Below are 22,628 nucleotides of genomic sequence, written 5' to 3'. Positions count from 1 at the left end.
GGCATTTTCGGGCGATAAGAGTGACCCTTTGCTCTGGGTAGAAGGAGGGCACTCTCACATGAGGGTTTTATGACCTGTTTCAGGGAAGGTCAAAAAATCTTTCTAGTGCTACCAGTTCTAAAATTCCTTCAGCTGAATATATGCAACATGCCAAGGGGCCAAATTGCGGGCTACGGTGTTTGAACCCAGTCATTGGAAAGGGCAGATGGAAATAGACTAGGGGAGACTAAGGACACACCAGACTGCCGTGGGGCAAACTGGAACCCTCAATGGACTCTCACCACCTCAAATTACGATGATGTGGATGAGCTGCAGGATAAATCAGTGCCTTCACCAAGGAATCCTCACAAGCACCTGGCCAGGATTGGGATATGCTGAAGGAGGCAGTCCAGCGGAAACTGGAAGCCTTGCTGCTGGCTGCTGCCACATGTCAGGGTCAGCCAGCGTGTCAGAGATAATGTGCATGAGCTGCAACAGCACCTGCCCCACCACAACCTTCAGAGAATAAACAATGGCTAATCACTTTCTTCCTACCTTCCAAAACTCATACAGATTTCTCTTGTGCCCAACTAACCTGGAAAGGACTTGTAAAGGAATTCTGGGAAATGTAGTTCCAGCTTAGTGATTTGACACATCCTCCATGTTAGCACACAAAGCTAACATGTAGGATGACTCTAATTTATTATCCAAAACAGGGATACTTGTGAAAATGAAATAAGTAGTTATTAATATTTATTTCAGGACCACAGACACAATGCAAGATTTCTGATCACCCAGATATTACCGCTCTGCGTTTAGTTCTCTCCAGGAAGATAAACGTCTTTAGAAACTCCAAGTTAAGGGTGGCAGGGGTGGAAAGGCAGGGGCAGTACAATATTATATTTTTAATATTGAGGCTGGGGGTCAACAAAAGTTGCTGGAGGTCTTGTCCCCAAGCTTCTGCAATTTGCCTGGAAGCCCTTCCAGAAATCGGAGGGGTGCCCAATAATTTAATAACACTTTCAGGATCAAAACTGTGTGATTTGGTTGAAATTCCTTACAACTTCTTTGCTTTGTTTATAAAGAGATAAATTTTTCTCTAAGCAATGCATGCAAGCACGTCATATTTGTAAAGAAATGGCTACAAACTTAAGCATTAGCAGATGTTCTGATTACTCTCTAGGTCAGAATGTACAGGGGAAAAATTGTTGTAACTCTTGGCTTTTCTTGACTAAGAATGAAGGTCATGATTTATTAGCATCCTTATTCATAAGAAGAAAAACAATCAATACATGGCCTTACCAGGTGGTCTCAAAGCACATTTGATAACATTTGCATGCATTCCACAAAAAAGCATACTTATTTCAAAACAGTTTCATAAGAATTAGATAAGCTAATCTATATAAAACATACCTGCCTGGCACATAGGAGGCACTCATTAAATGTAACTTGAATTTGATCTTATTACCAGGAAGTAAGATCAGTAATTTGAGAAGAGAGCCAGCAAGGAGATGATGGTAGGAAGCATCAATTTCTTATGAAAGTCTTGCAGACATCTCCTGATGTGCCTTTTAAATAGATTTTCTAATGAGGTGTGCCATTTATCTACTGCTCTTGGAAATTAATTTCCCTGATTTTTTTTCCTGGCACTTAGCCCAGTTACACAGGTGCACTCTTTGTCAGCCTAAGTTTAGAGGGGTAAAATGATTCAAGGAAGACCCAAAGTCAATCAGAATGTATAAATTTAACATTTAATAGTTATGTATATATGTATATTTATACGTGTGTGTGTGTCTGTGTGTATGGAGATATCTGTGTGACTGTATATATATGAATATGTTACCACATTTCAGGAGACTTGATATACTGAGGCCACTACCTGCACCATTTTAGACTTTATCAGTTCCCATGTACACCGAGTTTTCAAGAATAGCTGACATTTGTGTACTTCTTATTCTGATTCAAGCCTTATCTCATATTCCACATTTTCTCTTCAGTGTTCCAGGACTGTTTGGTTCTCTTGGTCACTAAACCTAAGAGGATGCATTTCATTATGCAATTCCAATGTGCTTATAAATATCTCAAGGAAGCAGAAGATTCTGTAGCTCAATAATTCCCAAACCTTAATTAAAGCTTTTTGATTTTTTACAAAATGAGAAAAATAGAGAAAAATTATTCATTTTAAAGAAATGTTATTAATTCTGTTGTTCCTGCATTTTTGGTCTTAGAATTATCTTTGAATTTATGATAACAGAGATATTGTTTCTGTCACTGTTTTTATTTATTTATTTTTTTTACAAAATAAAAAGTTGGTGTCTCTGAGTTGGACCACAGATTTTGTTGGTGGTTGATTCAAGGTCAAAAAATCTAAAACTGTGATACTGCTGGTCTATACCACTCATTTGAACCTAAGCAAATGAGACTTTATATTGGTATTTACAAATTTATCTACATACATAAATGTCATTTTAATCATACCCTATGTTAATACTTACTTTTTGGTAGACCAGCTATTATACATCTTTCAGTGCTCACTTAAATTTATTTTCTTAAAGAAACCTTTCTTGAACTTTCAATGAAAATCAAGTTATTCTGTTACAATTCTACATTATACTGTTTACTTTTTGCTCATAGTTCCTCCAAGTTGTATATATATATAATTTGGGTGTGATTATTTATTTAATATCTCTCTTCAGTGATTTGCTAAGTTTGTAAGAAGAACAGCTTTTCTATTCTACTTATTTTCTAATGCTTATAATTTTTTAGCACGAAGTATTAGCTCAATAAACATTTGAATAAATGTTAAGGTGAAATAATGAATGAATAAATAAGTAAATAAATACAGGAAAGGGTGATAGGATATTTTAAACTTTGAATGTTGAGTAATGAACATAGTATTTCTTTATAAATTATTACTTTATGATGATATTGATAGTGTTAAGATTTACATTTATTATATTGTACTTTTGAAACTTCTGTCTCCTTGATTGGACCATAAGTATCTCAAACGTAAAAATAGTCTTATTCATCTTAATATTTCTATTGCCTGGCTTACTGCCTGACACATATCATTCAGTAGAATTTGTATGATCTAAACAGAAGTTATTTGCTAAGCATAAATAGCAAGCAAAAAACAAACAAATGAACAAAATACAAAGCAAGAAAAACAGAAGAATACATGACCTGCACGAAAAGAACCAAAGCAGTTGAATGCAGGCATTGGGGGCTGGAATTGTGGTTAGAATATGAGCTGCAACAAGGAGTAGCTGTGTAAATAACCTTGCAGGAAATTACTTCTCTGTGCAGTCAGAGACTCCTTAGCAGAATCAGAAGATGACTGGGACGTCTTCTGCCATCCCATGCACCCATGCAGTGCAGACAGATCCGACAGTCAGATGGAGACCCTTCCTCTTAGCTGCTCTTTTGTTTGATAAGGAATGCACGAGAGCAGCCTTTTATCTGGATACCATACAGTCAGAATTTAGGCACCAAATACCCAAAGGACTTACTAGAAATGGCAGTTGTATAGCATTTGGAGACTCTGAGATCGGGTGAGTCCCTACAAGGAGGCTGCTGCTGAGGGGAGGGGAAGCAGCTAGTCCTGGCTAGCAAACTGGGAAAAGCCTCTGGATCATTCAAGATTCAAAGACAGTCTTTCTTTGTTTCTCCACATTGACATTTACTAACTACCAGGCACTATGCTATGTGATTTGTATGTACGAGGTCTGTCCAGACAGAATCTGGCCATGTAATATGAAAAATAGAGACATTTATTGAAGAAGATACAAGATACAAGACACATTGTACGTAGGACAGTGACATCTCAGTCCCCTTCAAAGTAGGCACCTTGGGACCTCACACAGCTCTCCCAGTGTCTATTCCACTGTTCAAAACACTGCAAAATCCTTTGTTGAAATTGCCATCAGCTACCTTGATGTATTTTCCTGAATCTTATCAATTGTCTGAAATCTCTTCCCTTTCAAATGTGATTTTAGTTTTGGGAAAAGCCAGATGTTGCAGGGTGCCAAATCTGGGCTGTAGAGGGGCTGGGACACCTGGGTGATTTGACATTTTGCCAAAAAACTGCACCAAATGTGATACATGAGTGGGTACATTGTTGTGATGAACCTGCTAATCACTTTTGCCCATACCTGTGGCTGTTTCTTGTAGTATTGTATCTATCAACCACCAAAAAACCTTGTGGTAGTACCGCTTATTAATTGTTTGATCTGGAGGGGCCTATTCATGATGGACAACACCTTCCCCATCAAAAAACACAGTTAACATGCTCTTATCTTGCTGCAACTTTGCCTCACCTTTTTCAGGTGTGGAGAACCAGGCAACTTCCATTGAGATGATTGGGCCTTCATTTCCAGATAACCATAGACCCACGATTCATCTCCAGTTATGACCTTCCTGAGGAAATCTGGGTCACTGGTAGTGTTTTGAATCAAGTCATTAGCAACTGCAGCACGATGTTCTTTCTGCTCTGGTAGCAGAAGCCACAGAATGAATTTAGCCATGACACATTTCATGCCAAGGTCCTGCATCAAAATCTCAGACACGGTAGTTTTTGGAATCCCCAGATCAGCTTCTAGTTCTCGCACTGTCAGTCGCCGATCTTTGCTGATTGCAGCCTGTACACGTTCAACATTCTCAGGTGTTCTGCGTGTTGCAGGACTTCCAGAACAGATTCTTGACCATGTTTGAAGCATGTATGACACACTTGTATTTGGGCTGCACTCATTGCATTGTTCCTGAAAGCATTCTGAATCATCTGAATAGTTTCCGTGGAGGAATATTCAAGCTTAACACAAAATTTGACGTAGATTAGTTGCTCTAACCACTCAGTAGCGTCTGCTCATGCTCACTCAGTGGCATCTATCACCCCCACTGACTAGAAGAGTGAAGTCATCATTGTTCACTCACATGCACTCCAGTCCACTCTCCTTGGCTGCCAGGTTATATTGATGTCATACCAACTGTTCTCATTATATTAAACAATGGCTGGAAATTTTCTGGACAGACCATGTATTATCTCATATAATACTCATAACACCTTGTGATGTAAGTATTATCACTCTTGTTGTCATTTCACAGTCCAAAAAACTGAAGCACGGAGTACTTGGGTTTTGTTCCTTGACTATATATGCTGTTTTTCACAACTGGATATATTATAAATTGAAGTACGAGCAGGCTGAATATAGAGACAACTGGCATGAGGAGGTGAGGTCCTGATTTAGTATAGAGACTTTGGAAAAGCAGAGGCCTCCATGAGTTTTATAGACGTGGCAAGAGTTGATTTTGTGAATATCACGCAGCTACTATGTCGGTTAAGCACCAGGACCAGCATGAAGTGAATAAAGAACTATCCTTAGGTGCAAAATTTAAGAGTGTTCTAAAAAAACTCAGTAATTGAAAATACATAATATTTTAATGAAATATTTAAAAATTCTAAATAAGATTTGTGATGACAAAAATATCAAAGTTTAAATGAGAACAGGATTGTTTTTACCGAATTTTCCTTTTGTCTCTGGTTCCAGTGTGATTTGGCAGAACGTGAAGTGGGGGGCCTGAACTTGAATGCTATCAGTCTGAGCTCAGGGCCTCCATTTGTAACCATTGTTTGCTGATGTTCCTCGGGAGAGGAAAGATAAAGAGTTGAATGTAACTTTAAGAATGTAACACTGATGAGCAAAGTTAATGGTGAAAACACAGAATTGGTTCTTTAAGAGAAAAGCAGAAAAAAATGATGAATTTAATTTCTCTAGTATGTTTAGAAACTTAAGAATCTGTATAGTTTGCCTTCAAAGACAGAGATCAAATAAAAAATCTTACTTAACTTTAAACTTTTCCTTGCCGCTCTTGGCACTCTTTTATGAGTGCCAAGGATCCAATTAGTGATCGTGAGAAGCCTGCAGCATTTCCCCTGCATCTGGCGGTATATATTTCTGTAAGAAATAGAAGATGTAATTAGGGGTGACTTGAACACGGAGAATCATTTCTTATCTCATATAACAGAATTGCTGGAAGATGGGCGATTATTCTAAGATTGGATAATTCAATGTTTCAGCAATGGCATGGACTCAAGTTCTTTTACTTTTAAGATGTGCCTTTATCATTGAGAGAGCTACAGTCCTTCCTCATGGCTATACGGTGGCTATAGCAGCTCCAGTTTCTCTGATGCTGTGCAACAAATTTCTTGTTGCCCCTTTAATAGTGTTAAAAGCCTTTCCCAGAATCTCTCATCCAAAATCTTGTTCTAGAACCAGTTGTGAATTTATGACTGGTTTTTGATAGCAGTATAACACAACAGTTGAAAATCACGCTCTTGAGTTTCATCAAGACCATGTTACAAAATCAGGCTTCATCCTTTACTACCTCTATAACCTTAGGCATATTCTTTAAATTATCTGTGTGTCAGTGTTTGTATATTTAAAATGGAGATAAAATAATATAACTACCACATTGCAGTATTGAAAGGGAAAACTGAGTTAATATATGTGAAGTTCTTAAAGTGATATCCTGCAAGTAATATGCATTTTAGAAGTGTTAACTACTATTACTTTTATGATAATCTTCACTGTGTTATATATAATTAAACTCATAGAAACAGGAGTGGTAAGAAAGTACAATTACATGAGTATTCTTAAAAAGGAAGACACTAATAAAAGGTTTAGTTCTATTGTATATTATTCCCATTGATATTATTTGGATATGATGTCTCAGGGAAGGAATAAGACTTGACTTGAAGACCACTCTCTTATTTGAGATATACCTATATCTATAAATCCATCAACTTTTTAAAGTTGCCCATGTGGCTAAAATTCAGAAGCTGATCTCAAGCCAGCAACACTGACTTCATGAAAGTAGCCTTACTTGACTATTTTAGAACCAGGCAGTATACACGTCTGCAGAGTTTATATAATGCATTGAAGCATAAGGATAATTAAACAGATATCTATCACATTGGATTTTATTGTTATGGTTTTCATCGAACACTTAGAAAGAAGGGGAATGGAGAAATGGCTTCAATCTACTCAGATCATAAAAACCCCATTTGCAGTAGTCCTCCATTAGATATAAAATATACCAGTGCTAAAATGTCTTTAACGATGCCAGTACAATCCAGTTCCTTACATATAATTCTTTTAAAATTCTCAATAGCAATTGTAAAATCCATTCGCTTCCTTTCTCTAAGGTTTCATCTTACCATTCAGACAACTGTGTCCTGCTCACAGGAAACCCCCCGGAATGGGGTAAAATAAAGACTCAGGAGTGAGGTTACAAGGACATTGAATCCTGGAGATAGTTCCCTGAGACCAGCATTTTATAACCTGTCACCTTTGGATGGGTCCAGAATTTCCTGAAATAGAATATAGAATTTAAAATTTCCCCAGAAATCTTCTCTCTCAGGATTTTTTCCGCTCTCTGTGGGATCTTGCCTATCAGCATAAAAATGGAATATTTCTTCCTACTTTAACAGTGTCAACAACAGAAAACCCACTATGATTCTCGGCCTCCTGCAACCATGTCTGAATCGCTGTCATTTTCCTTTCAGCGAAATATACTCCCTGCCTCTCAGTTCCTCCCATTTGGTCTGAATACATTCCCCTGAAGCTGCCCTTTGAAGATTACCAGTGACATCCTCATCATTAAAGCTGAAAGTCATTCTCACTTGACCTATCAGCTACATTAGCCAGTTGATAATTCTATCCTTAAAACAATTTCCTCACTTGATATCTACCTAGTACATTTAGCACATTATACTCTTTTTTTCTGTCTTTCACTCTCTCTTTCTTTCCTTCTCTCCCTCCCTCTTTAAATCTCCTTCTAAGACTCCATTGCTGGTTCTTGCCCATCTCTGACTTATTCCTACGCTCTAAATGTTAGAGCGTTCCTCACTTTACTCTCTTATTGATTACGTGTGGTGTCATGGCTTTGAATACCTTCTATTCTCCATGCAACTCCCAAGTTTCTGTCTTCAGGAAGGACTTCACTTTTGTAGGTCATAGTGAGCTGTACTATATGACATATTGCCACATATATGTCTAAAAGGCAACTCAAGTTTGACAAGTCTTAAAACTCTGTTACATATACAGACTCACCAAAATCCCTACTTCTTTCCGTCCCCCCACATTAGCAAATGGCATTTCCATTGTTCTGTTTTCTCATACCAACAACCTTGAAGTTGTCCTGTATCTCTCTCTCTCATATTTTACAGCCGAACTGTAAGTCTATACTATTAATTCTAGATTTTAAATATTGGCTTGTCCAAAAAGTTTGTACAGTTTTTTTTTTTTTTCTGTGCGATGGCTCTACTAGTGCTTAGTTGTCTTTAGCTTCATTCAAAACAATTTCGTTAGATTGTATTTTGACAACTGTCATATCAGCATGCTTTAAAAAATACTTATAAAAATTGGTAAATTTTGGTGAATGTCAAAGTATTAAAATACACACTTTCCATTTTCACCAATAACTTTATTGATTTGGATATTTTCAGTATGCCAGTTATCTCCTGTTATCGGCTTCTAGTGGGCAGAGGCCAGGGGTGCTGCGAAACATCTTCCAATGCATAGGACAGCCCCAGAGCAAAGAATTATTTTGCCAAAATATCAATAGTACCCAGAAATTTTACAAACTGCTTTTGACATGTTTGATCAGTCACAGAACCTTCTCCACATGCTGCACAAATCTTTTTTTTTTTTTTTTTTTTGCATTTCAGGTGCATTTTAACCTTTTTTTTAAATAATAAAGCATAATATGCCAAAAATATTGCTTTTCTTCTTCCATTTTCAGTATTAAAATGGCTGCACCAAAATGACCAATTTTGATGGTTTTTTTAATGCATGCTGATATGACAGATGTCAAAATACAATCTAACAAAATTGTTTTGGATGAAGTTAAAGACAACTAAGTACGATTAGAGCCTTCATATGGGAAAAAACTAACAAACTTTTTGGCCAACCCAATATTTCTGAGCAGAAAAATTACAGCCTAGAGATATTTAAAGCCATAAAATTGACACATTTATGTAGGCAAAGGAACAAATCAGGAAAAAGTGTTTCTTAGTTTCTTTATAGAAATAATTATAAATTTTTCTTTTTTTAAAACTACTTTCAGCAAGCTCTATCTCCAAGATTGCCTCAGATCCTCTGAAATTTGCACATCACGCTGTGGAGGAAACCACAGACTGGGTCTATGGATTCTTTTCTTTGTTGTCTGACATCATCTCGTCTGAGGGTGATGAAGAAGAAGATGATGATGGGGACGAGGACACTGATAAAGGTACAAAGAGCATAGAGACACATCTAATTTCTATGACCAATATTAGGTATACATTACAGTGATTGGCTAGGTTTAAGCACAAATAAGAACTTGGGTCAGTCTCAATCAAAATGAATAGACTTCTGAGTGCTCATAGAAAACCAACAGGATGCCAACCTCAGTAAATTGGTCTCATTTGGCTTTCACCGTATAGCTTATCTGCCATTATGGTAAAGATGTCAAAATTGAATGCTACTATTACAGTAGCACTGTAGTAGAGGTTTTTATTATGCACTACCACACACCTACAATAGAAACACATTCATATGCTTCTTTGGGGGAAAATAGTAGCTATTTCTCAAGCTTATCCTTAGAAAAGTTAAAATAACAGTAAAATTAAATATACATATAAATGTTTTATATACTTAAGTCATATTCATATTCAAAGAGTAGAAAGCAATCCTACCAAAATCACACTAATGCAACTAATATATGTATGTGTTCATATAAATGAATAAAAAGAAATAAACTCAAATTATACATAAACTACTATTGAGTAGGCATGAAAGAACAAAACATTTCGATTCTGCTTTTTAGTGACATTTTTAAGGACAGTTTTAGACATCAGACATCATGTATTCAGACTTGACTACCAGAAAAGCTCTTATTATCTTAGCCTTTTCTATGACTTTGTCTGAATTTATGTTGCCTTCCCCCCCAGTGAGAGTTGAAGAAGAACAATAGAGAACTGGGATTAACATGATATATGAAGCATAATGGGTAATTTGGATCACTGCCACAACTTTATTGAACACATGAAAGGAAAACTATGTCTAATAAATATACATAAACAAAGTTTATATTTAAACACTGGAATTTGGGACACAAGTGAAGTAAGCCAGGCATTGAAAGACAATTACCATATGATCTCACCTATGAGTGGAACCCAATCAACAAAACAAACAAATGAGCAAAAAAGAACCAGAGACATGAAAATAAAGAACAAACTGACAGTGACCAGAGGGATGGGGGGAGGTGGATAATGGGGTAAAGAAGGGGAAGGATCAAGTCAAGGAACAGGTACAAAGGACCCATGAACAAAGACAATGGTATGGGGATTGTCTTTGGGAGTGGGATTTGGATGGGTCAGGGGAGAGCAATGGGGGGAAATGAGGACAACTGTAAGTGAACAACAGTAAAAAATTTAAAAAACTAATACATGTTTTTAAGAAATGAAAAATAGAGAAACAATATGCAATGCTACAAGTTTTTCTAATTTACTATTTTTGTCTTGGTTTAGGAGAAATAGAGGAGCCTCCCTTGAAAAAAAAAGGTTGGTTTTCTTTTTCCATCTTTAAAGCAAAATTTTCTTCGCTTTTGGTAACACTGATTTTCAATATGACTTAAATATATTTTACGTGAGTTTTACCCTTAATATATTTTAATATAGAGTATTTATTTCATGATTAGATCAAGATTTAGGGTTAGGAAAGGAAACCCTTGATTCTTTCAATGAAACTGACCCCACTGTTTTTCAGTTGATTATTTAATTGATGGCTTCTTCAGTAGATGTGTGAACCTATCTACGTACAGATCAATGTGAGTTTGAATCATGGGAATGAGGGATGAATTCTGCAGCCTTGGAAATGGCCCAGGAAGAAGATATCCATGATCTTTATTCTCATCATGGCCAGATTTATTGATTCTAAATTTTTCTTTTTATTTTTTACTCCATTTTTAAAAATTTTTAGGTAATAACTATGGGACATAGTAGCTGAGATAGTGTGGAGTATAATAATCTTGGAGGCAGAAGCATATTCAGTCAGTATGTATCGTATATGAGGCTGCAGAAGTACAGTTACCTGGGTGTGCTTGGATGTGGTGTAGAGAAAATCCTTGCAGGACCAGCTGGAGGTCCTTAGTGATTGAATGGGATGTTCATAAATTCAAAAGATGAGCAGGCTAGGAAGAAGTTGTATAGCTATGGGGTAAGAGCCTCAAAAGGGCAGAGATTTTTACAAGAGTAAGAATTGTGTCTACAAAGGACAACAGGGAGCGAGGGATACCATCCTGAGGTACATTTTGTGTGATCAAGAAAATGCCAACACATAAGCCAAACTCAACACAACTAAATGTTTTAATTATTGCTGTGCGTGCTTAGCTGCAATGTGTTGGAAACATTTATTCTAGAGATCTTGCTGGCTCCTGTCGCTATCTTCCCTAGAACAACTGTGGATGTAAACAGTGGGATCCAAATTTGGAGCTTCAGCCTTACCTGAACAGATGATGATCACCTCACTATTTGGGGCAAAATCTACTTAGTGTACATTAATTTGGAAAATACGAATTTGTCCAACCAAAGAGAGCTAAGCCCGTGAAACATGCTGTGACAAAGCCATTCAAAAATAAGAGTGTTCATGGAGCTATAGAGAGGAGAAAGGGTGGGTTTCCTGATTCACAGGATAAGAATTCAAGAACACAAGACAGACTTTACCCATCAAACCCAGGATTAAAGATTCTACATTAGTTCAAGTTTTTGAGGTCAGAAATACAGTCTTTTTACATCTGATATCCAACTAATAGTGCCTAGAATAAACATAACCAAAATTTAAGCTAATCAGTTATTAGTCAGCAAGTGGAAACAAAAGAGGAAAAATCAGATAAATAATATTTTGGTACACTTATAAATTAAATTCTACTGGAATACCATATTCTCCATAAGTCAGTATCAAGCATTTAATAAAATATATATTCTTTTCTCTTGACTTTACTTTCTCTGCGTAATTATTTTAAAATTAAGTTTCATGTAAGGATTAACATAAATTGCAAATTCCTGCAAAGCTGTTTAATTATTGTTTAAGTTATTGCTTTGATTCATCAAATCAACATAAAAACTATTAAATAATTATTTAAGATACTATTTTTTAAAATGTCAATAACACTCATTAGTTAAAATGCTCTAAGGGATATATGTTTTTAAAACCATATATACTCATGTCTTCTTGAAGGACTACTAGAAGGACAGTTGATTTGAAAGTTATCTGAATATATTTTCTTAATAATACTATTTAGAAAGTCACATGAGAAAAATGGACATTTAAGGAAACATCTTACGTATCCTACCTGGGGTACAGAAGCTATGTAATTATAAACATTAGTTGAAGTGGACTAAAGATAATATATTTCATTACAGTTATAATTTTTTATTTATAAACTTTTGTAGAATCATGGAGGCAATGTGAGTCTTAAAAATGTAGTATTTTATAAAATATTTTTAATACTTATTATGCATGTAAAACATTTTAATATTGTTATTGGGGAAGACTTGTGATGAGTTATCCCTATTTTATGATGGGTTATTTTATACATTTCCATATTTAAAAACTCTGATTTAATAAGTATTATTTTATAATCTAGAATGATAGTCTCTAAGAACATTTGTTCTTTATTCATCTATATTACTCTTCATCAATGTCTTCATTAATATTCTTTCCCATTCAGATATATTGAATAATTTTTAGCCATGTATATTAACTAAATTTTCAGGCCGTGGCATTGTTTATTCAACTGCCCTGTGTCTATATAAGACATTTTATTTAAGTACACTTAAAGTGTTAGTTGAATTTGTACAGTTATAGCTATTTTTACCAAAATAAAAATTTAACTATGTAGTTATTTATAAGTGAAGTTTACATTTCTAATTTGATGTGGAATAATGAAATAATCTCAGGGTTGTGGGGTTGATTATTAAGTAGATTATCAATATGAATGAAATTTTTGAGTCTGCTATTCTGTGGCTTACATTGTTGTATGTATAACTTAACTTTAGGGTATTAGCTATAGTACCTAGTTTCTTTGTATTCTTTTTGCATATATGTTTAAGATTGTCAAAGGGGAAAGATGGGGAAGGGTCAAGTCAAGGATGTATGAAGGACCCATGGACAAGGACAATGTGGGGGAGGTCTGTATGGAGGGGTTGCTAGGCAGGGCAGGGGAGAGCAATGGGGGAAAATAGAAACAACTGTAATTGAACAATTTAAAAAGTTAAAATATTAAATTCTATTACCAGACACTCCATGATAAGGTTCCAGGGTGCGGAAGTATTATAAAATTTTATATTTTTATTATGTAATATTTAAAACTTATAACTATAATAACCAATAACCATTGGAAAGCCCACTTTCTGGAACAATTTTGTGCTGTGTATGGTGGGCGTGCTTTGTTTATCTGGAATAATCTTGTTGAATAGCATTCTTCCTATGAGGGTATGCATCATGATTATGTTAACACCACACTCTCTGAGGGGTACACAAGTGCAGATAGCACTAAAAGAATCAAATTACGTTTTTATGCTTTCCGAAATTTGATCTGTCTGACATATCTAAGTTTATAATAACACTAATTCTACTTTCAAAATTAAGAGATGTCCTTCACCCATCCCCAAACTGCTAGAATGCCAATCAAAACTATCACTGGGCCTTCCTGCCTTGTCCTGCTTACGTCTGCTAAAGAAACGTGTTGGTATGCGAGTGTTGTCCTGAAGTCATACATACGCTGGAGTGGGCTGATCAGAGAGCAGTGATACGTTTCATGTGATGACCTTGCCGTATTTTTAGGTGAATAATATGAAAGAGTGCATTGTTCTTGAGGGAGAAAACTATAAGCAAAGCAAAAAGGGTATCAATAGGAAATAGGAAATGAAAGGTAAAAATGGCTTTTACAAATTTTAAATAAACAGTTCATTTTAGTTATTCTCAATACTTATTCCTAAGCAGTATCTTTGGAGAAAGCACTTTAAAACAACCAAAGGAGTGCAGGTTAGTGATATTGATTCTTTTAAATGTTACTGGGATATTTTCTGAAACAACCAAACTTTTAAAGATGCAATGAATAAAGCCATAGATGCTACACTTCTGTGATTCATTTCAGATGAAATATGTATTTTTCAAAAATTAATTTCAAACCTACTTAATGTGATTGTATTATAAAATAATTAATTTAATTATATTCAAACTTCACTATATTTCATTTAATATAAAAATGTTTAGCCCTGGCTGACGTGGCTCAGTTTGTTGGAGTGTGTTCCCATAAACCCAAAGGTTGTGGGTTCAATTCCAGCTCAGGATACGTGCCTAGGTTTCAGGTTCTGTCCCCAGTGGGACACATTGAGAGACAACCTATCAATGTTTCTTTCTGACATTGATGTTTCTCTCCCTCTCTCTCCCTTCCTTCCCCTCTATCTAAAATCGATGAGCATATCCTCAAGTGAGGCTAAAAAATGTTTAGTATTTTGAATCTCATACTAACAAAAGTTACCTTATATACTATTTTTAGAACCAATTCACTATATATTTACTACACAAAATACTCAGTGCATTGTATACCCTTTACTCATTGGTAAATGTCAAATGTTACAATAGTCTGTAAATTATTTGCAACTTTTTAAGTCGTGATAAAATATTTTAGAATTTATCTTCAAAATATGGAAGGAAATGCTAGGCTTACTAAAAAGTTTTAAGGAATCGTCAAAAGGAAAAAGTTGAAGTTATTAAAATAGAGAATGAGCCCTGGCTGGTGTAGATCAGTGGATCGAGCACTGCCTTGTGAACCAAAGGGTCCCAGTTCAATTCTCAGTCAGAGCACACGCCTGGGTTGCAGGCCAGGTCCCCATGGGGGCCACATGAGAGGCAACCACACATCGATGTTTCTCTCCCTCTCTTTCTCCCTCCCTTCCGCTCTCTCTAAAAATAAATAAATAAAATCTTAAACAAAATAAAATAAAATAGAGAATGAACACTTTGTTTTCTGGATAACCCTAGGGTCCTGAGTGAGAACAAAGCACAGAGGCCCAAGATATTCCATTATGGTCAACTTACGTATCCTTAGATAATCACTACTTAGGGACACTGACATGTTTTATCTCTTCAACCAATGTATTTTTCAATAAATTTTTAAGTGTTTTCTATGTGGCAAGTAATGTATAAATCTTTTCTTACAATATTCTCAAAGGCTGATGATTAACATTTGTTAAATAAGATAGTAAATAAATTATTATAATAAGGTTTTATGTGGTATTGCTAATAAGGTTAATTATCTCTTACTAATATCAGGATCAATGTAACAGGGGAATCTATAGCCAAAATAATTGTGAATGAGTAACAAATCCCCTTATTTAGTACAAAGTACTATAAAGATCATGTTTGAGAGTTTGAAAAATAAATGAGCAGTTGATATAGTAAAGGTATAAAACAGTTTGGACATTGTGTATTTGATAATGGTGAGGGTGTCTTTATATGAAGTGATCGTAGACAAACTGAACTGAATAAAGATGAATTGCAAATCTGTAAACTCTATCTTTCAGAAAAATGTTTTAATTTACTTCATTATTCATAAACACTTGAAATCAAAGGTAAAACCAGGTTCGCCAAACACACACACCTACACACACAGAATCCAGTATTCTTAAAGCAAAGTTAAATGTCGATTCAGCATAAGCATCTTAGTATTTTTCTATTTCTTTTTGAAAAAAATTACTGATTTCTCACAAATAGAATCTGATTTTGCTTTCAATATTCTACCTTAATATAATGCTGAATTTTCAGTTAATGTAAACATTCACATAAAGTATAATTCTTTGCTGGGTAGATAGTTTTTTAATTTTTTGTACTAACCTTTCCAAGTGCGGCACAATCAATATATTTATCTGAAACCTAAGTCTACAAGTCTAAGAATGATCATTATGGCATTTATGTCCTTTGAACTGTGTAAGTTTAGGAGGCAATAATAGTCTCCTAATAAGAAACTAATTTCATAACGTTGTTTTCTGACATCTGGTTTTAAAGTGAAAGAATAGTTATAGTCATTCAGATGCTAGCACACAGTTTTGGGGGGAGAGAAAACCAGGTCTTCAGTTAGGGGCATGATATCTTTACATGTTAAATCATCTATTGCCCTAGAGGAAAGACCCAGAAACCCCTTTGCATTCCGCATTATGTTGAATTTCCTTGCTTCCTAAATGCTTGCTCTTTGAAATAAGGAACTCTCTGTCATTAAGCTTGAACAGGACCCAAACACAAAGGCTGATACTCTGTAAGATTTTACCTGATGCATGTCAATGGCGGAAGAAGAGTCTCTTCTCTACTTAGAGCAAAACAAATTGCATCCTCCTTATAGCTGTGTTTTAAAATTGTCTTAAAGCTTCTCAGGTCAAAAAGAGCCCAGTAAATTTAAACTCAGTTCTTTCATTGTGTATTTTTCTCACTTTACTGAAATCCACAATATCTCTTTGCAGTCAGGGTGAATAAGAAAGAACCAGGAAATTTGAGCATCATAAATATTCAAGACTTTCAGATTAGGCCATTGAAAAGATTGCATCGAGTCTTCAGGAGTAAGATAGATGGATAAGTTTACGTGCCAGAGATTTCACTGCATCCATCTTTGCTGGCAGCTTCAGTGGATTACACCACACCGAATATTAAGTGTCCAAAAACTATAGTGAGTGAGTAAGGGAGGAAGAATGGAAAGATGACTAAACTTGTTAAAATTCACAGCCTCAGAATATTTGTTACTAGGTACTGTACTTTGCCATGTATAATGCACACCCACATTTCTGGCCCAAACTTTCAGGAAAAAAAATCCTTTGTTTTGATTTTTTAATCCTATTTTTATTCATTTATATTTAGATAATTTTTATATTATAAAGATATTTTAGCATTAATTTCTGAACATATTATGGTACAAGAAATTTTATGTAACAAATAATTACAAGAACACAAGGACAGACACAAGGTATTTCAGGTACTACCCATGTATAATGTTCATCCTTATTTTTCCCTCAAAAATTTGTGCAAAAAAGTGTGCATTACACACAGCAAAAATACAGTAGGTCTTAGTAACATTTTTAAGAAGATACATTAGTTTGGACCTCCTTAAATAAGTCTAGAACAGAGCTCAGCTTCGTAACCACTCAGTTGTATATTGCCCTCAGGCTGTGCAATGAACTCAGTACTTTATCCTCTGCTGGTCTTTCCCAATATTGATCAATGGCAACAGAATAGCATAGCCCAGGGAGAACAGAAGGTGGGCTTGGAGGTGGAGTCAAGAATGACCAAGGTTGAGGATGAAAACATGAACAGACTGATAGCGTAGGCAGGAATGAGGGAGGGAGGACTGAGGAGAGAAAGGGGAAGGGACTAGGCAAAGAACATGAATGAGTAATGCATGGACATGGGCAATGAAGAAGGGATTGACTGTGGGCTAGAGGTGTGGGCTGGGTGGAGGGGGACAAAAGGGAACAAAATTTGGGACAACTGTAATAGAACAAATAAGAATAAAAAGAAAAGGGCTGATGAGGCAGAGGTAAAGGGAGATATGGTGAATGATCCAGAGATGCACTTCCCAAGGAGTTGCAGTTGTGAATTTTGGATCCACTGTGTCAGGCAACTGTAGTTACCATGTGCTACTAAGAGGAGCTTGTCTCCATCAAGGCAAGAAAACTAGAACCAGGATGATGAAGATAATAATGGGTAAACCAGAGACTGAAGGAACAGGCCAAAGAAGGCAAGAGATCAAATTTCGGCACCAGCCTCAAGGGGAATAAAGAGGCTACCTGAGACAAGTCAGCTCAGGCCTGACCATTTTAAGTAGTTCTTGTTAGAGCAAGAATAATCTCAGTGCGGCTACATTCTTATCTGTAGGTAAAATGGGATAAGTAATTGAGATGCGTATGAATTAAAAGCTGTTAAGTCTAATGTGTTCCAGACTCTTCTCACCAGCTCTGTGTTTCCTTTCTCAAAATCATGATAAACTAAGGTGCTGGCTGAATACGGATGACTTAACATGTTACCTATCCCAAATGAGGTATTTTCATTTAGAAAATCTTGCTGGAAAATAAATTTAAAAACAAACAAAACACAAAACTCACCAGTGGTTCTCAACTCTTGTGCATCAGATTCAACTGATGTCTTAATTAGAATTATCTTGTTCACAAAAGACCAAAATCCATTTCAAAGTAGCTTTGTGGAAAACATACTTTACTCGTTCAAATGACTGGAAGATACAAGAGTAAACCTGGCTTCAGTGATGTCTGGATACAGGTTTTGTTATAATGTCATTAGTATATACTCTCTCTGTGTTCCTGACCTCGCTTTGTTCACCTGCTTCATTTGCTTGATTCTCAGGCAGGTTACCCTCTCCTGGTGGCAATCACTATCACCTGACACTTGAGGCCTTTTTTTTTTTTCCTTCCTCTAGCAACCCAGGAGAGAAGCCTTTGCCCTTTCTCAAGTATTTCAGCAAAATCAATGTATTTGACTCTCTTTGATTTGTACTGCAACTCAAAGAGTGTGCCACGGAACAGCCACATTAGCATCTTCAGAGTGATTTAGAAATGCAGAACCGGGTTCCATCTAGACCAACGGAATCAGAATCTGCATGTTAAGAAGATCCCCAGGCGACTCAAATGCACATTAAATTTTGAGAAACATCGGTCTAGACAGTAGTTCTGACTGTGGTTCTAAAAGCACCTGAGAGCTTATTGAAATTGGAGAGCTCTAAAAGTTTCTTCACTCTGAAAGACTATGGTAATTGATTAAGTTTGGACTGCAGCTCAAGAATAGGTTTTAAAATTTCCCCGGCTGACTCTGATGTTCAGTCACATTGATCTTGTCTAGCATATCATCCAGTATGAAACACAAATACTAACACTGTCAAAACCTTACTCAGTCTTAAACTCCACCAGTGATTATCTTATAAAAGGTACTGTTTGAAATCATTCCACCTCTGTCTGATTATGAACTTGTAGGAAATAGCATCTTATGATATAATGGAGAAAATGAAATTTGAAGGGGAAAAACAGATTAATCTGACATTATCAAATTAATGGCAAAATGAGATTGAATAGATATATTTATTTTAAAAATGCTTGTAAGGTTAATAGTATGCAGTGTTGAGACTACTATTTTTTTTGAAGAGTTTAGCTTATGTTATAAAATTTGCCAAGCAATCAAACCCAACAAAACAAAGGTCCAAACCTTTTTTATGTTTATCATATTCGATATCCCTCAAGGAAACTAGCCTCCGTATTTTTGAAGTGTATGCCCTCTGAATCAAAGGAAACAGGGTGCTTTGAGGGGAGAAAACATTCCTCTTTGTTTTCTGCAGTCACAGTTGGTCAGTAGTGTACTTTCCTCAAAATTTTTGTTCAACACATATCAGAAAAATAATTGGAAAATCATGGAAAATACAAAGACCTACACATCATTTGGTATTTTATCTAAGATAGTGAGTATTCAATAGAATATATCCACTTAGTATTTCTTATTTATCCACCAAAATGATAAAAATATCTGCTTGCTTATTTATCATAATTAAACTTTTGTATCCTAATCACAATTGGCAAAATCTTACAAATAGAGATTCTGTGTTCAAATGAATAAATAATATGAATTTTTAACATTGAAATGAGGAAAAGTATAAGTGGGCATTTTATATTGTCTGGTGCGTCTAAGGTATATATAGAAAACATGATGATAAAAGGCATTCTTTGAAATTCACAACCCTCATAACAATTTAATAAACTGGGTTATCATCAAAAAGAATCAGGATGGTTGCCTTGGTGACAGAGATTATCCTTTTAACTTCTTGAGTCTGTCATTTTAAAATCTTGATTGATAATAATTTTCATTTATTAACAGTGTATCATATTGCTAGAGAAAAAGTGTACACTTTAAACTGTCCATGTAAGTCTTACAATTATAATCTGCCTGCTCACCAATAAACTTTGTTATGGTTGTAAGTAAATAAAAACTATTTATCATAAGCAAAATGCATGTAATATAACAAAATAACTCAAAAAGATTTCACTATGAAATAAACTTATTTTGAAGAATCATATAGCACAATCTAATTTCACTAATTTTAGTCTCCTTGATTGCTGTTGCTAGTGATCGTTTCATTTTTAGTACCCACAGCCTCCCTTACGAGTTACATATGAAAGTTGAGCTCAGAGAGTGTCGGGAAAATCTGTCGGCCCCTGATTGCTGTTGGTCCCATGGGAGACATACAGCTTAGATGAACACATTTTGATAGAATTAAATAGCCTGAAGATGATGAAGGAGAACCAAGGCAATGAAACAAATCTTCACTTCTAATTTGGAGACATTTTAAAAATTTTGTCTACTGCAGCTGTTTTCAATCTTTTTCATCTCATTGGCACATGTAAACTAATTACCAAAATTCTGAGACACACCAAAAAATATACTTTTTGCTAATGTGACAAAAAAATAAATATAATTTTGATTCATTCACACTGGATGGTTACGGTTGTGTTGGCTGTTGTCTTTTTTTTTTTTTTTTAACTTGACAATTTAAGGGAAAAGAAGTCAGTGCCCCCCAACTAAATAGTCAGGTATTGCATGTTTTAAAAATTCTTGTGTCTCCCTAGTTGAAAATCCCTTGTCCATTGAGTAATGTATGTTCCCGTGGAATACACAGCACTCATTATAAGCCCAGGAAATTCCCCCTTACATCAAAAAGTTCCAATTCAGGCCACCAAGAGGATCTTGGACCTTGTAAGCCACAAAACAATATTTATGCTTTACTGTTACCAAAATGGCTTGTGATTCTAACCAGTATCAGGTGCGGAGACTTACATATTTCTAGGGGCATTGAACTCTAACCTGACCACAAAGCACACGTATTTGTAAGTAAATAGTGACTGCTTTGACCTTCTTGGTCCCTGTGTCCAGAATTGGTTCATGTTCAAGCAAACTGTTTTTTAAGAGTGTCATGATGTTAAACACAATTTTATGATATCATACATTGCTGTCATTTTACACAAAGTAGAAGCATTCATCTGTCTATGAAAATTACTAAATAACTAGAAGCTTGTACTAATATACATGAGAAACTTTATTTTTCTTAGAAGTTTGCTGAAAACCATAGGGCAATAAATTTCTACTTTACAGACTTACTTAATTCTTCTAAATTTAATTTTATGTTCTTATATAAATGATTTTTGGCTGACCATAGCAAGTGGGAGTGACAAATCAGGCATCATCTGCTTCTGAGAAAAATATGCTTCTGAAGCCTAAATTGGTAGCATGTTGTTACTCCATCAGACAGGTGTCTGAATGGTCATCATTTCCTGGATGAAGGGTAAGGAGAGAGAACTGGCACATTGTGTAGAGGCTCACTGGATTCTTCAGGCATCGGATAGCCACGGACAGTGAGACCAGTGATGGAATTCAATCCCCAGAGAAAATGCAATGTGGCAATAAAACATGCAGAGAGAGATACAATTTTTAAGTTGGAATCATCAGAAATGAATTTCTTTTGTATTCTGTGAAAAGAAATGTAGGTGTGTGTGTGCCTTTACAGGGTTAGCTGTGTTTGTCTACACTTGCCTCTATAAAAATGTTAATGGTTTTTAAGTGATCATCAGTTGAAAAAATCAGTTGATGATGTTCCTGCAAAAACAGTGCTCATGTAAGTCATCGTATTTCTGTGCATTCTGAGCTGTAGAGATGTGTGTGTGTGTGTGTTTTAACCTATAACCTCTACTTGTAAAAAATCTGAGTGGATGTTCCCAGAGCATTGGGGTTATCTTGGTTTGTGTTAGGCTGAAGTGCAGAATCAGAAAACTAATAAAAACGGGGCTTTATCTTTGAGATTGGTCTGAGTCACATAACTGGGTTGTGTCCACTCATTTACCATAGAAGAAACAATAAATGCTTTGAAATATATTGTCATTTTTAAGTCTATTTCTCCTTTAGTTTTATTTGTGTTTGTTTTTCCGTATGTAAAACTGATTTGGAAAGTGTAACCAGCATGCCAGGGTTTCCTTTCCGCGTTAGGGGATCTTCCCTTCACGTATTTGGGAAATGGTGGAGGTAAAGTGTTCCCCAGCCCTTCCTGTGCGGTGTTCATGACCCCAGTCTTTATGAGACTTGTCTTTAATTTATTTTGTTACCTCCAGGATGGACCCCCCTGCTTATTTCAGTTCTAGTTACAGCCTAGAGCCCTTTTCCTTTGACAGGATGCTGCTGCCCATGCAAGAGGCGGTGCTAAGGAGCTTCAAGCAAGCGCTGGCTACGGCTTCTTTCCTCTCTTCTCTGGTGTGCAAGCTTCCACCTACTCAGCAGGGAACACCAGCATGGGACAACACAGCGTGTCTAGTGCCATAGACCACTGCCCAAGCACTGGATTTCCCCAGAATAAGATAGGCTAGGGGGCTGTGACAGAATCATCCAGGCAGGATGTTTTCAGCCCTGAATTCGGCAGAAGATTCTAACTCAGATCTGATGCTCCAGTGTGTTTTATATAATGTTTCTTTTACTCTTCTTAGTGGTCAACAGATGTCTGTGTAATACAAATACACACAC

The 22,628-nt window shown here is 35.8% G+C and overlaps 1 protein-coding gene across 1 annotated transcript in view; it reads left to right on the top strand.

Moving 5' to 3' along the window:
* The window catches only part of TRDN (triadin), a 306,741-nt gene that overhangs the window by 50,150 nt on the left and 233,963 nt on the right, over nt 1-22,628 (top strand). The window contains exons 3-4 of the mRNA XM_053914068.2: nt 9,103-9,267; nt 10,547-10,579. Of these exons, the coding sequence (XP_053770043.1) occupies nt 9,103-9,267; nt 10,547-10,579 (198 nt within the window). The remainder of the gene's footprint in view (nt 1-9,102; nt 9,268-10,546; nt 10,580-22,628) is intronic.

The sequence above is a fragment of the Desmodus rotundus genome, chromosome 11, assembly GCF_022682495.2.
Source record: "Desmodus rotundus isolate HL8 chromosome 11, HLdesRot8A.1, whole genome shotgun sequence".
Taxonomy (NCBI): Eukaryota; Metazoa; Chordata; class Mammalia; order Chiroptera; family Phyllostomidae; genus Desmodus; species Desmodus rotundus.
This window is presented reverse-complemented; position numbering and strand designations above follow the sequence as displayed.